This window comes from Dromaius novaehollandiae, chromosome 7 (genome assembly GCF_036370855.1).
Source record: "Dromaius novaehollandiae isolate bDroNov1 chromosome 7, bDroNov1.hap1, whole genome shotgun sequence".
NCBI classification, from domain to species: Eukaryota; Metazoa; Chordata; class Aves; order Casuariiformes; family Dromaiidae; genus Dromaius; species Dromaius novaehollandiae.
Window position 1 is genome coordinate 458,409 of NC_088104.1, and position 16,511 is coordinate 474,919.

The window sequence follows — 16,511 nt, forward strand, 5'->3', positions numbered from 1 at the left end:
AATTTTAAGTTAAGTACTAGACACTGAAATAAAAATGTATGTGTAAATCTTAAGACTTACACATATGTGTAAGGAAAAAGTGAAGCAGCTTCTGTTAAAGTGGTACAGGTAATGATTTTGGATTAAGAAGTCCTTAGCAATGACGTATTCTACACTTAGTGATATGGTCGTCATTCAGAACTCCTTGTGTTTAAGAACATAGCTAATAACGCAGCCCTCTGGAAGGTCTGTAAACTGCGATATGGTGTTGTGATGGTCTTAACTATGAGTAATTCAGACTTGAAAAAAAGGATCACTGCAGGTACTGATAGCTGCCCTGGGATCTGTGTGTTTCATTAGGAAACATCATTCCTTCTACAGAATGTTGTAGTAGACGTTTCAGATATATTCTGAGGAATTAGGAGAAAGAGTTAAAAGACTAATTGACAAATTAAGTAAACAAAATCTATTTTATGGTACAGCAAAATTGATTTCATTATTTATGCACATGTTAATATGAAAAATTTCATAATGCAAATTTTTTTGTGAACATGTTTTAATGAATGTGTGTGGTTTTTTTAAGTGATCAGCTTTCATTCTTGCTTTAACAGATGTTTTGAAAATCTTCGACATATCTGTAGTAGACAAATTATGAAGTCCTTAATGATACTTAGCTTCCATTTTTTGCCACAGTTTTCTAAAACTTGGGAAAGTGGGGAAAAGCATTGCAATTTTGAAACAGACTCACGCTCACTCAAGCAGGATCAGATAGATTTGAGCTACTGTACTGATCAGTGGGCATAATGATACTAATACTTAAAATTATTTCAATGTGAGGACTAATTAGATATTTGAATTAACAGAACATTTGAATATTTGAAAAAAGAAGTTCTGCAAAAAACAGTAATTGAAAACAAGGGTTGAATTTATTGCTGAGTGCTTTGTTTAGTTAAAGGCTATTGTGTCCACAGCTTTCAGTTATGACTGTAGATGAATTATAAAATTACAAACTTTTGGTTATTTTCAATTCATGTCAGCTCAGAAATTAATTTTTGAGGTTGGAGGATTAAATTTTACTAAATAAAACCGCAAGATGAAAATGAGTTTGTGGTTTTTTGTTTACTTGCTATAGAACTCATGTATCCAACACCCAAATGTTTGAAAATCAACCACTGTTTTTGCTTTTTCTGTATGCTAAAGTTTCTGTAAACACGAAGACTTGGAAGACAGTGACCCGTTGCTTGTCACATTTTTTCATATGACATTGAGCAATGGAGTATATGAAGGCAGAGAAGTTATTTCTTATTTGGCATGCTGAGGAATCTGTATTTCTGCTTGGAAAGAGTTGAGAAATTAGTGATTTAATCAAGAACTAATTAAAAGAAATAGTGACATGTGCTATGTAGTAACTGTTTATGTCAATGAATAAAGTTTAAAATCTTGCATAGTAGTACAATTTACGAAAGCTTTGTACTGAGAAGCTCTCAATTTGTAGCTTCTGCATGTCATCAAAATGTCCCACTACCCAAATATTCTAACACAGATCTTAAATACTGTGTATTTGATTTATTTCCATATATAGACACATGTGCTGTTTAGGCTCTCAAATGTCTTGTGGATTTATTTTCGTTTTTACCTGTGTTTATAATACCCGTCTGTGAAATGTGTCAATTAAAAGGGTGTGCAGTGGTGTCTCCTGAAGGAAGAGGAGGTCGTTCCCCGTATCAGGGCTATGGAAGGGCGCAGAGGAAGACCGCCGAATCCGGACAGACAGCACGCCAGGGAGGAATCGAGAATGAGACGACGCAAAGGCCGGCCTCCAAATGTTGGTAGCACTGAATTTCTAGACAACACTGATGCAAAGCTGTTAAGAAAGCTACAGGCTCAAGGTAAGAAATACATTTCTGCTTTCACAGCCTGAGTGTAACAGTATATGGAGAGTTAATAGTTTTGTAAAGAAGAGTAATGTCTTTCACTAGTGTGTTAGTATGCAACAATTTTGCTTTGGAAGCCCGTATGCTTTTAGCAATGCTTTTTTCTTCGTTACAACGTTAAGTAAATGTGTATATGATTCAAAGAGAGAAGAGCGTGCGTCTAAGAGCTTAAGCTATAGCTACATAGATTTATAAAATTAAAAAAGCAGACATCCACTATTCTGGTTACCGTGGATGGTTTTTGTTTTAAATAGGCAAAAATGAACAGATCTCTCCAGTCCCCTAAATCAACTCAAACAAAAGTGAAATTACTAATTTTGGAGAATGCTGTCATGGAGGTCCTGAACTTCAGTCCTTTGACTAGCAACCCAAATTTTATCCCAGGAATATTCCTCCTACAGCTGTCTGCATCGGTGTGTCCATGGAACATACTGATATCCCAATTCACAGTTTAGCCAAATTTCATTAAGATATTCTCACTTGAAGTGACAGAATGCTTCAGGAAGTTACTAATTAGCAAAAGAGTGGCTGCCTGTAAGCAGCGGCACTACAGACTACTGTGTTCCAAATGAGTGTGCTCTGACTGCATTGTTCGAAAAGGATTAGATAATTACATGAAGTAGTTTGTAAGGAAAATAGTAATTCCATACTTCTGAATAAAATGTTGTTTTAGTACCTGGGATGACAGTTTTCTACTTGTAAAAAAAAGAAGAAATGTATTCTTAAATGAAGCACTGGTTTTAGCCTGATGCTGTCACTTAATAGAGAACTGTTTTCTTCCAAAAATTACACATTCTTTTCATGTAGAAAATATCCATGTTCATTTGTGGGGGTTGATGCAGCCGTGTGTGTGTGTATACATATATAATTTTAAAAATTATATAGGAGATTCTCCTAAAGGTAGCTGGTAGTTAGATGTTGTCAAGATAAATATGTACAAAACAAACCTACTGTTTTCTCTGTCTGTTCAAGAGCTATATCTATATTGTTAGACAACACTGTTTTTATGAACTTAGTATTTCCTTTTTGTAACAGAAATAGCTAGACAAGCAGCCCAAATAAAGCTGCTGCGAAAACTCCAGAAGCAAGAACAAGCTCGAGCTGCCAAAGAAGCAAAAAAACAGCAAGGTAGGTGCCAGGCTTCGGAAAGCTTGTGCATTCTTGCAGATGAGCTTAAACTATTGATAGGAATTTACTTTCCTGCAGAAACTAATTTTTCTTTTTGTTCTTTTTTTTTTTTTGCTTTACTTATAGCTATTATGGCAGCTGAAGAAAAGAGAAAGCAAAAAGAGCAGATAAAGATAATGAAGCAGCAGGTAAACTTCATGGGATTGCTAAAGAGGCTCTTTAAATTTATTATATTTTGAATTATTGTATTTTGGGTTTTTAAGTTATCTGGTAAGTTATTAGGGGTGCTTATTACAATGTGAATGTTTTAAATCTAGTTTTAAAGAGCATACAATATGTGTTACTTAAAAGCCTAAATTGCACAGTTGTTCATGTTGTCAGGACATCCCAATTTTGTCCATATTATGGCCTACCAAAATCAGAAAGAAATGGAAAAACTGCTACTACAGGATAGTGATGTGGTCATATGTTCACTGGTTCCATGCAAACAAATGGTGGTATATCTGTTCATATGAATAATAGTGTCCTTGGCTTCTTCAGTGATTCTTGCTGTCCATCAGCACTTTTAGGTTGATTGCCAAGGGGTCTATCTCAGTATGCCAGTGAATTAATGCATGTTTTTAAACCTACAAGTATTGTTATATACTGTTACAGCAAATACTTCCAACAAAAGGGAGAATGTCCATGTATAAGCTTTATTAAGTGAAGCTACTTATGGAAGCAGGCTTTTAATTATTTTATAATACAATGAGTATTTTAAAGTTTGAAATAAAATTCTGAAGTTTGGATGTGGGAAGAAAAGACTCCAAAGCTGACTTCCACTGCATTGACCACACCAACATCCTATTAACTCCCTTCTATAAAAGATGTCATGCTTTTAATAGAGGCTGTAGCTGAGGTCTGAGCCAGGGAAAATGGTGGTCGGACCTTCAGTGGTCTTTGCAGCAGTCTTAGACTAGTGTCTATTTCTGTAGCAGTTCAGTTGTATATTTTCTGAAGATGGTTTAGTTATAAATCTTGGAGCTTTAGTTCTGACTCTTTATCGTTCTGTATTAGGTTCTGTGTAAACAGAAGTTATAAAATAATGTCACTCTGCACTGCTGAGTAATTCTATTTCACAGCTGAGTTATTTTTAGAAAGGGACTTCTGTCGGAATATTGCTCAGCCTCGCTCATAATTTGCCTAATTTAGAACTCTATAGAATATTTACATCTAACATTTGGATTCCATAGAAAAGTAAGCAAACCAAAGTATGTCTGTATTTGGTATTTTTAACCTCAGGGAGCAATTAATGAGGATAAAATAATACATGATCTCATCTTCTCATGATTTAGAAATATTACTAGAAAACCAGATCTCTCACTATTTTGCCTGTAAGTGGCACCCTGAGATATTAAGAAAGCCAATGAAAATATAAAGGCCTTTCACATCTTTCAAACACAGTTGTTAAAACCCACGATACGTATTTAATAAAGTACTTTACCGAAATTTTTTTTATTGCAGTCTGCCTTAAGTATCCCGGGAATAGAAACTGAAAATAAAATGTAAATACAATATTAGTTACATTTCCATATGAAGAAAGTGCTCAGCATAATAGACAGATCATCACCATATCACCTAAGAATGATACTTTCATAAATAATGACAACTTCAAAGTCGTGCACGTCTGAAGGCAACCCATACTTGTAAAAGAGAGGCAAATCATTCAAACACCCCACCTCCTTTTTTCTTTTTTTCTTTTCTTTTTTCTTTTTTTAAGTGTTGGACTTTTATCCATTCATCTTTCACTAAGATTATAAACCACTCCTTACCTTTTTAAGTGTGCAGACCACAAGAATTGCTTACTTAATGAATATATCAAATCAAGACCCCATTTATCATCACCACGTTCCCTGATGTTCAAACATGATTCCAATATGTAGATGCTTTCTTTTCTTCTCTAAGGTAGTTCGTAACTCTGATCTTTATTGAAAAGTTTGTTCTGTTTTAACTCTAGCCTTTGTGTAATAGAGACTATAGAACATGCTCTAATTTTCATTTAGTTCTGTTTCTAAGTAGAACTGGGGTTTACATAGGCTGAAGGTCCGTGTTATGCATCTTGCCTGTTGAAAGTCAAAAAAAAATTAAACTTTCTGTATAAACAAGGACTCTGTTAATGCATTTGCTGGATGAGTTTGTGTTACTCTGGACTTCCCAACAGTTTAAGGAGTCTGTAAGGTTGGCATTAAGTTTGTATCTGTAACACCTCATGAGGTCTCATTGTACTGAAGCTCCATTCTTCAGGAAATGTTGTGCATTTTTCTCTTCTGTGACTACTCTTTTTTCTGTAGATTATTTTTTGTTAGGGGCTTGGTTTTAGTTTTAGTTAGTAGTTTTCAATAAAATACACACATCACTGTCATTTTTAGAAAGTAGAATTAGGAGTAGTGCATCTTCTTTCTGCAATCTGGCTAAATCACTAGAAAACGGCGTTTTCTGTACGGACGGGTTTTACCCTCACTTTTGGGAAGAAGTCTGCTGTCCCAGAGAGGAGTACTGAGCTCTTTTTCTGGCTTACGACGCTGGCCTCCCAGCATGCAGGGCCTTGCCATGCCCTGGGTTTTGCTGGGTTTGCTGTTAAAACTGCAGCAGGTCCATCTGGCTGTGTAGAAACACTTCTGAGGTGCTTTCCTAGTCACTCTGCCTCAAACAGTTGTTTTGAGGAAATAAAGTTTTAAACAGGCTGCTAAGGAATTCCTAATACAAGTTTGGGACATCACTATTTAAAAGGCAAAAGCTATGCTGGGAGCTAATCTCAAAGTCTGCCATGATTGCTTTGCTAAATTGATACTGTAATAAAATTTTGTTCAGATTTTAGGGACTTAATTCCTGAAAAAGAATTTAAAATACGTTTGCATAGCACCCATTAATGGAGTGCTTGCTCTGACCATTTTCTTGCTGTGATGAAACATGCCAAAATTTGTTGGACTGGCTGTGGCTGCCAGTGTCCGTGTTTTGTTTGAATATATATTTTTATCTGTATGTATATATATTTATGGTGCAGCAGGTATCACAAGGCAGTCCTCTAAACTACAGGTTAGGCCAACCGAGCTCATTAACCATCTTAATATTCTAAAAGTCCGGGGAAACCAAAGCGTACCCAAACGGGTAGCTGTGAGCAGAACGTCCGCGGTGCGCGCGGGCGCCTTGGTGGCCGTCAGACGCGTGCTTTGGGTTTCACGGTGCTCCGTCCTCTGTGTCGTCTCTAGGACCACGACCAGCTGAAAGGCTGCTAGAGCCAAGGCAGAAAATGGTGTTTTTACACACCCTTGTATCTCTGTTCCAAGGAGATGGCATTGAAACTACTGCTTTTTTTTTCATGTTACTGCTCCTATTTCCATCTCTTCCTAAATAGCCCTGCCATTGCCAGCTAGGATTTGGGCACTGTTGCCTTACTTGTATTGTCATTAAGCTGGTCCCATAAAAGCTGTTAAAAATAGGTGCTCGTGTTTTAAGCAGTCATACCACTATGCAAAACTGTGAGTTGTCAGTACTCTCTAGAATATAGTGAACATCTTCTAAGGCTAGTAAAAACTTTAAACATGCATTATGACATGGAAACAGTTGACTACAACATCTGAGAGACTCAACAACAGGAAATATGTGTAGATATTTGCTGTTTTTTTCTCTTAATGTAAAAATAAAGTTATATTGTTTTCAAAAATAACTTTTTTCCCCTTGTAGGAAAAAATTAAGCGAATTCAGCAAATCAGAATGGAGAAAGAACTTCGAGCTCAGCAAATTTTAGAGGTAGAAATAATGGCTGAAATATAATTTATTTTGTTTTGACATTTTAAAGAATGTTATCTTTATATACAGTTAGAAATGTAATTAAATATAACAAGTCTAACAACATGGATTAAAAATGTCTGTTCAAAAATTTCTGTCTTCAAATATCTTTGTTCTTTCAAAATCAAATTTTGAACACCTCATTATATGTCCAATCCAAGAACATTAATCCAGTTGTTAACCGGGACTCGAATCTTGCAAACGTTTGCATGTGTTCATAACTTTACACACAAATAGTTTTATTTGCTGCCAAAGGTACAATAAAGTTCTTAACTTGAACAAGTGCAAGTTTGCAAGATTATGATATGAAAGCAGTATCTACATTGTATGAATTGCAGTAGATTTAATATACTAAAATTATAGAAGTTAACAAAATGTTATTATTCTTTAAAAGACAGTATCAATGAACCTCATTTTGAACAGCATGATTTTGGTTTTATTAAAAAACAAAACAAAACAAAAAGCTTTCCAGATTACAAATGGTTGCTTCGTATTACAAATCCATGCCATGTATAACTAAGTTGAAGGGATTTAAATTCAAGATTCCTGTTTCAGATATTTCCCCTTCTGATCTGTCTGACAACAGATTTCTTTTTGATCCTAGTTGTCCATAACGGGTAATGATTGTGATAGTTTCATGTTTAGGAATGTTACATGGTGTACTTTCAGAGAGTTTTTGTATTGGCTCTAATCAAACTTTTTAAGTCACGACAAATACGCATTTTCAAATAAGAAATCTTCAAACTGTTGATTGCTAATTTTCAAGTCTCTTATCATATAAAAATCAACATTTTAATCTCTTTGCCATTAATATTTTATTGTTTCTGTATATATTAGCTTAGTTACAGTTAGCAAAGCTATTTTGTGTGGGACTTTAAAAATTCTGGCTTGATCTGAAAAAGTAAATGAATGATTAATTGATTGACAATTCAAAGTGCATTGCGGAAGAAATCAGTTACAATATCCACTTAATATATGATAGTGTTTTGCACTTTGTGAGGCATGTAGCTCTATTTCTAGTCGTATTTTCATGCTGTGGTAGTGCTGTTGCATGATCATGCATGATGTTTTGCATGCACAGGCAAAAAAGAAAAAGAAGGAAGAAGCAGCAAATGCCAAATTACTGGAGGCTGAAAAAAGAATAAAGGTTAGTTTAGATGAGCTTTTTTTCCAAGAATATGAACTAAATTATCATGCATAATATATATTGATCTATTCATTGAGAATAAAACTGTAAATAAATATGGCCTATGAATAACGTGTATAAGAGTGTCTGTCTATATAATACATTAATTAGTGTAACAGAGAAGTTATATATGTGTGTGTATATATGTACACACACAGGTGAATATATATCTGCACATATGCACTAATTTTTTATATGCCATTATCAGGAGTTCTGCTTACATCATACTTGGTTTGAGTAACTTAAAATGCTCATTAAAAGCATATGCAATACAGTTACTCACACTTCGCTACTTCCCAATGGATAGTGGGTCAAATATAGTCCTGAACTCTATCAGTATTGAGAAATACAGTTTATATAAATGACAATATTTGTACTTCCAGTGCTGCTTTGGTGTTTTCGGTATTTTATCATTGAACTCCCAACTCAATAGATGTGCCATCATGTATACTACTGTTCCTCTGTGGTTGGTTTATGGGAATAAAGGAGTAAAGAAAAAACTTAAAGAATTCAGACATGTACTTTTTGGGGTTGTAGAAGTGTGAATCTTGGTAAGTAAATTTTGTTAGATATTTTAAATACATTTTTGTTCTTCTGTTTAAGGAAAAAGAGATGCGAAGGCAACAAGCTGTTCTGCTGAAACATCAGGTTCGTATGCATTCGGTTACCAAAACAGCGACAGTGCTGATTATGAACTGATCTTTAAGATATTTGGGGGAAAACAAATCTTCAAAATATGTCCTTTTAAAATTTCTGGGTTTGATTCATGCACAATTTTTCTTTCATCTTATGATTTGTTGCTTTGCTTTGGTATTGGGATCTTTTGGGGAATTATAAAGTGGTTTTATGACTTTGTGATTTCTGTTTCATAATGTTGTGCCAACTCTTTCTACCAGGAGTTGGAGAGGCATAGACTAGATATGGTATGGGTATGTTTATTTTTGTACATCTAACACCGCATTGTGATTTGGTTGTGATATGGTTGTCATAGCAATGCATAAAATGTAGCACTGGCTGCTGTCATATTACATACTGCTGCATGGCTTTACAGCACAGTGCATTGCATACATCTGCTTGTATTGTCTATTAAGAAAAAAGTAAGACGTGGCTCAAACCTGTTTATAAATTGAATATGGCAATCTATAAATGAGGTTTTTAACTGGAAATCTACATTACTGTTGCCCCAACATAAATTGGACAACAGTATAAAATCAAGGTTTAAATAACGCAAAATTATTAGGTAGTCACTTGAATATTTTTTGCAAATTTTGTCCCACTCACTGGGAATCAATCCAAAATTTTTAGGTATGATTTGAATTGACCTGCTAAATTAGGATCGTGTCTTTCCCAAGTTTGTAGAATACTGAGCAGACTAGCTTTCAATCAGTGGTTAATACATAACACTGTAATTAGACAATGAAACATTAAAATGTAATCCTAGTGTCACTGAAGTAGATGATGAAGTTCCCATAGCCTTTACTGGGGCCAAGATTTATCCTATAGCTTCTGAGGTAGAAAAAACATACTTAATTCTTTAGAATATATCTTCTTACTATATGTGAAATTATCGATGTAATTTACTGAGGGACAAGCATCAGTAAATGCAAATGTCCTTGTGTATGTATATGCACCACTGCCAGCTTGATTAAAACTGACCTAGAGCTGAGAAGATTCATCATATTAATTTGCTGTTTACTTACAAAAATCATAGTCAGAATGATTTTAAGATGTCAGTATTTAGAGAACTTTAAAATGACCAGTATACAATTTCCGCTCAATTGGCTATTTATTAAGTAAATTGCAAGTTCCCTAATAGCAGATGTAAGGTAACTGACCTGTTCCAGCCAACCATTATGCTTTGTGTTCTGCCAGCTATGAAGGAGCATCACAACTGACCATAAGTAAATCTGTATGCTTCTGTTTTACACTGTCTCCATGTTCATTGCTTTACCTTTTTGCTTTTGATTTGTTCTTGTATTTGCTTTCTAAACCTGAACTAAAACATGCACAGACTTGGCCATTCTTGTCCTATATTTAGTATTTACTGTGACCTGTCTATTAATGCTAAACTTATACTCAACTTTTTTTACTGATACGAAAATGTGTATGAGTTTTGTTCTAATCTTATCTGATTCAATAGGAACGCGAGAGGAGAAGACAACATATGATGCTTATGAAAGCCATGGAAGCACGTAAAAAAGCAGAAGTGAGTAGTAACCTCTGAAAGTATGAAATTTTATTATTTTCATTTAACAGTGATCTGTAGAACAGGTATGTCTTTGATTTACCTGTATTTATGAAGAAGTGATGTGGCACAAGAAGCCAGTAACTGCCTAGTCACTTTAGAGTCCTTAGCATTTCCTTGCAAGGAGATTTTTTTCTCCTCCTCTTGCTGTTCATTGGAATAATGACAGTAAGGACCTAATCATACTGACTTGTGTAAGTTACAAAAATCAGACTTGCTGAATAGATTTTTCTCCGCAGTTATCCAGACATAAAAACACATCTTCAGTCTGTGCTTTTCTGTCTTTGCCTATTGGACAATTCTAAGTTTTTATTTTCTGCAAACTTGTTTTTCCAGGTTAGATGAAGCCTCAAAAATTGTATACTATTACATAAGATTTGGGGAATCTGAAAATTTTTGGAAAAGAAATGTCATATAATATGATTCTATAAAATCTATAAAGTTTTCTTGGTGCCGGAGGGGATGCTTGACTTTTCATGGGTAAAAAGCAGAAACAGAATAGATTTCTTTGTGTGCAAATTTTCTAGATGGTTCTAGATTTAGACCACTACAAAACCAGGCAGATAAGATTTTCAATCCCTAATAAACTTATTTTTTCTTCTTCAGATAATAGAAAGTATTACTGAGCTACAGAAAATATTTTTAATTTCTTCTTTGGTTTTACTAAATATGTATATATTAAAAAAAGCCAGAAATTCTGAGTCAAGGGATAGAGAGGCTTAAAATCCAAAATGCATATTTTGTTTGATGTACAATCATTTTACCTGTCTTGGTCTAGGATCTAATTATTTAATTTGTTTTCTTTTTTCACCATAGTGACATTTAGCTCATAGAAAAAGTTACTTCTTTTTTACTTTAAAAAACAGCCTGAAGTTTTGAATACTCTTCATTTAAATCATCAGGTTTTTTTTAAAAATTTTTCTTTCTGAAAATACAATTGTTTCATAAATGACTGTTCTTTAGTTTTGATGAGTGCTCCTTAGTATTACTGGTGGCTATTTATGTACATTTTATAAATTTAGTATATCACGAAAGGACCTTATACCCTGTGCTTTTTATGAGAATAAATGCTAGAGATTAAATACAACTTCTGCGCTATTAAATTGGGCGTCTGTCAGACTACTGAGTGGCACTGTTCCTTCTAATGTGCTGCAGAATGGAAATGATTGTTATAATTCAAAGGGTTATCTTGCTTCTAAATGAAGGAACTCTAGCTGCTTTACTTAAGAGATGATAGAAACAGGATAAAACTGTTATGTCACTGTAGTTTTAGAAAATCCTGAGTCTCCCTGTGGGCAACTTCATATACTTTATCTGACAGATAGCAATTTCTGTTGGTCAGCAACTTCTTGGAGTGCAAGCACCTACACACACACCCCACGCACACCCCCCCCCCCCCCCAAAAAAAAAAAAATATCTGGAGACCTCTGATTGATGCCTTGAATCTTACTAGGTGGTTGTTATTTTAAAATAATACATCAGATTTCACATCAAGATAGCCAATTCCCTTCTCTGTCTTTTCATAGGAATTATTTTGCATTATTGAGTAATTTCATAACAGTTTTATTTCCGAAGTTGCACTAAACAACTAAAATCATGCTGTACTGACGTATACAAAACAAGCGATCTGATGATCAGAGACCTGGTCTGTACCTGTGGTCACACAGAGAGGAGAGTTGCTTAAGCCACTTCTGTGCAGATGTGGATTTCACTCAACTTCAGTTGTGCCTGCAGCTTCAGAAATCCCTATAGCTTTGTACGAAGGCAAAACGAGTGTACAGGTGACTCCCCCACATGTCCATAGCACTACCGTTTAGGTCAACTTTCTGCAATACTATCGTGTGTCTGCTACCCTGTATCTGCTTGAGTAAATTGGTGTTCTCTGAATCAAGTGATCTGCAGTGACTAGGTGTGCGGGATGGAGGGGGTTTGCTGTGGCTTCACAGCTGCCTTGCAGCGGGCGAGTGTGCTGCCGCGTGGCGCTTCCCCGTCTAGGGTTTGCAGAGCATCCTGTCTCTGCGGCTGGGAGGAGACTCCTCCAGGAGCCCCAGATCTGCGTGGCAGCTGCCCTGAGGGGGCCTGTCGTGTCTGGAGTCAGGATATGTTAGTGCTGGTGCAAATGGGAGTGGTGGCATGTGTCCAATTTATCTTCTCTTCAGATGTAATTGGAAGGAAATAATCCATTTTGCTACCAGTTCCTCTTTCCCTGAAGAAGGGACTCAGCAGAGACTGCCAGATGGATGCAGCATGGGAGAGTGTAAGGCTAGAAGACTGTGTCCAAAGTAGCTGCTCATCTGAAGGAGAGAAACCCTAATCCACTTGAAGATACTCTAAACTTGTTAAACTACAAAAGAAACTAGAGAGAAGTTTGTGTTCTCTTGCCAGGTCAGATACTCTGAGGAACATACCTGATCTTTCAGTGGCAATGTTGTTCTTAAAAATATGTTGAATAGAGTTCTCTGTGGCTGAACTCATGCCTGTGCCTTTTCAGTCTCATTGTAACTTTGATGATGCAGAGACCTTGTGCTGGATTTCTGTACGCGTGTGAATTTCTTCCACCTGAGGCATCCGAAACCACTATGGAAGTAGTCAGGAGAGGTGGTAAGAATATATAAAGGATTACCCCGGATGGCCATAGGTGTATCATTACAACTTCCTAAAATAGTTCTCTTTCATAAGAGGCCAAGCTGGTGAATGTTGATCAGCCCAAAAGCCCTAAGTTTTGATCTTTAATGACAAGCTGGACTAAATATCCTTAGGTAGTGTTTTGTACCTAAGGTACATCAATTTGCTTGTGTAGACTAACTAGAATAGTCATAATACACCTGACACATTTCTTTCAACTGTAAATCCTCAAATAACTTCTCATACATTTTATTTCCCTTGTTACATTTCAAATACTTAGTCAAATTTCAAACAAACAAAAAAAAATTGATCCAAAAATTGTTACAGACTATGCTTTAAACTGTCATTATCGTTTTCTGGAAATATAGCTGATATTGAAGATTAATCATGGAAAAAAATCTGTTCTTAAATTTGTGTGTATTTTCAGGATTACTTCCATATTCAAGGTAATATGCAGTGTAAAATTAATTAGACATATTTGTAGAAAAGTTATAACAGGAAGATAATGCATCAGATTTCTATACTCCTTGGTTTCTTGAAATCCCAGCCTTTAGTTCCAAAAAATTTCAGAAGGAGCTTTGATTAGGAAAAGACCTGTAGGGCAGACCTCCAGCTCAAGTATTGAGAAAACAGCTCTCGCTCCCTTCATGAAAGCTAAGGGCAGCTTGCTGCTGTAGAGCAAAGCATAGAGTGATCCAGAACTGAGTGTGGACACTTCCTTGCATACACTGAAACAGCAATGGTTTGTATATTCATGAGGAATTTTTTGTGTAATAATGGGAATATGTCTTTTTGAAATTTCAAACTATTTTGCAACAAATCAAGAGCTCCTGTAAGGGAATAAATCATCTACGTGTATAGCACTTGCATGTAACATAGATAACTCATTAGAAGGATGCAGAAAGCAGTATGGGAAAACTGCAAAAGTCCTTTGACTTGGCCAGAACAGCAGTTGTAACAAAATTGCTTATGTTAATGACTGGGGTAGGTAGCTTGAGAAAAAGCCTGTTTTGCAGGAATACTGTATCCTGCTTATTCAGATTACGCTGCAGTAATTAAAGTGTTATTAGATAAAACACCGCAATGTTTTTACTTCATTGGTTTGAAATGACGAAATAGCTTCTATTGCTTTATAGACTGTAAGAGTAAAAAGACAGTAAAATTACATGGGGGAATAGCATTGATGGTAAATCCAGAAGTACTGTACAGTACTGTACAAACTTTTGTTAGACCATCATAAACTGGTTTATATCTCAACTGGTCCTGATGCTGTCTTCACATTTAACCCTGATACTGTCTTAAGAGGGAATATCAATGCTCAAATATTATCAGTCATTTTTTTAATTCTACTTTTTTGTGTAGTTCTCTATATGAAATACTAAGACTCTTAACAATGGTGTCATTAATAAAGTACAGGTAGTTATGCAATTGAAATAGAGTAATTATCATTATAGTGTGTAGTTGTGGAGAAATTGTTAAAATATTTTTCTCAGGTAGTAAAGAACAGTCATGAATTTAAATGAAGGTAGCAGGCTGAAGCAACGGAAAAATAATACTGAGGTGCAAGGAAGAATTTCAGGATTAGTGCCTCTTAGTCTTTGTTGAGAAGTTGGATTAAATTGTTTCTGATCTTCCTGGTAGTTGTTAAAGGGCATGGTATTCCAGAAGATGAACTGAAAAGGAAAATTAATGGCATGATTTTCATGATATTTTTATAAACTAAAATCCAAAACTTGTTTCTGACACAGATTGCTTTGATGAGTGGTAACAGTTACATCAAGAGTCTAAATATATTATTTGCTACTGCTGTGAAAGAATTTTTGGCTTTTATATTCCACTGTTTGGTTTTTTTTTTTCTTTTTTTTTTTTTCTTTTGTGTGTGTCCTCCATCTTTTAAATTAATACTGATGATAAAAACGATGATTTTGGTGCTACTAACATTAACAGAATCAGGGACTTTTCTGTAATGAAACACTAATTTCTTTGTACTGGATAAACAGACAATTAATTGAGCTGCTGCTTGCTCACTTAAAGCCAAATTCTATGGTTTACCCATATTAAAGGTTCCACTTTCCATGTATCTAGTAGAAGTTGCCTGAGAGTTTTTGGCCAAGATTTTAGTGGTATGAGGAGTTCCAGATCATATGTTATAAAAGGTTTACATGCAGTCTCTGATGGTGTGTGGATTTTATTCTTTCTTGACTTTTTTGTACTCTTCAGTGTAGCCTTTAGACTTCAAACAGCAGTGCATCATGTCATCAGTTACGTAAACAGGCTGGCAAGCCACCATAAGCATGTGAGCTTTTGTTCCTATAATTCCCTGAGGTTCAGTGAGCAACAAAAGGTTTTTAAATGTGCATTTATCACTAAGTGGCTTTATCAGAAGTTTTGCAGATGTAACCATAATATGGGAGTACCTCTGGTTTCAGAAGCTGTCTAACAAGCGGTGTAAAATTTATAACTTCCAAATGGTTCCAGGGATGGTATATTCTGTCACTGAGGATTTATATTTAATTGCTTAGTGAAAAATACCATTTGAAACTGGCAATTTTATTTAACCTGTCTTCCAGTTTTAAATGTCTTATATATAAGTTGATCCTTGAAAACTGAATATATAAATCGTGATATCCCAGAAATGTCTATTAATTTGATATTTGCGCAAGTAGAGATACTAAGAGTTTAATATTATGAAGAAGATTTTCCATAGAAGTAGTAAATAAAGAATAGATCTGATTTCAGAAAACAGTGTGTTCCATTTTAAAAACACTGTATCTTTTCGTGTTCTATAGCTGGGGTAGAATTTAAATTAAAACAAACTGTTGTGAAAAAAGCATTAATTCCATATTTCACATATTATTTTGGCTGAAAGCATGCTAAATAATACAGTGTATATGTACAGTATTGGTGAAAGTGTAAGTATTTGCTCTCACGTGTCCATTAAAATAGAAAACTGTATGTAGGTGTACTTCATATTTTCCTAACAACTCTGGTTGCCTGTGTTGTAAGCATTTCGCCATACTTCTCTTCATTTTACAACTGTTGGAAACCTTTGCGCAGTAGCTGTGGATTTTTTTCCTTTTCTGCCTTCTATGGGTTTTGTTTTTATTTTTTATTTTTATTTTTATTTTGGATTCACCTATGTCAAGTTTTATTCATAAATTTGGGTGCAGATAGATGTCACAAGAAACATATTCTTTCCATTACGTACAGAACAAAACAAGTAAGGGTCCCAAAAGATTCTCAAGATGCAAAAGTATAAGGTGTTTCTAGTGGAATTACTGCATATGCTTCTGCAGAGAGAATTACAGTCCCATATGTTCTAAAGTTTTATAACAAAATATTTTACAATCTTGAGCTTTACACCTATGTTTTCTCAGTGTTGTCATTCAAGAAACAAATACTAGTATAGCCTGTATTCTTAAATATAGCACCTCCTGAAAAAATACTGTTTCCTACTTCTTATTTCACTAAAAGAAAAATGCCTTTATTTAGATTTCTTTTCCAAATACTTCTAAGTATCGAGGAACTTGGATTTTAGTCATCTGAAATAGTGTGGGTTTCTTTCCCCACCCACAGACTTTTTATT

The 16,511-nt window shown here is 35.0% G+C and overlaps 1 protein-coding gene across 7 annotated transcripts in view; it reads left to right on the top strand.

Annotated features, from left to right (window-relative positions):
- Positions 1 to 16,511, top strand: part of BAZ2B (bromodomain adjacent to zinc finger domain 2B) — a 159,818-nt gene that overhangs the window by 113,800 nt on the left and 29,507 nt on the right. For 6 of the 7 annotated variants that reach the window (XM_064514492.1, XM_064514491.1, XM_064514488.1 and 3 more), the window contains 8 exons: positions 1,658 to 1,868; positions 2,949 to 3,041; positions 3,168 to 3,229; positions 6,765 to 6,830; positions 7,951 to 8,016; positions 8,659 to 8,703; positions 8,952 to 8,984; positions 10,196 to 10,261. In XM_064514492.1, coding sequence (XP_064370562.1) covers positions 1,658 to 1,868; positions 2,949 to 3,041; positions 3,168 to 3,229; positions 6,765 to 6,830; positions 7,951 to 8,016; positions 8,659 to 8,703; positions 8,952 to 8,984; positions 10,196 to 10,261 — 642 coding nt within the window. The remainder of the gene's footprint in view (positions 1 to 1,657; positions 1,869 to 2,948; positions 3,042 to 3,167; positions 3,230 to 6,764; positions 6,831 to 7,950; positions 8,017 to 8,658; positions 8,704 to 8,951; positions 8,985 to 10,195; positions 10,262 to 16,511) is intronic. The other variant, XM_064514490.1, reaches the window with a different exon arrangement.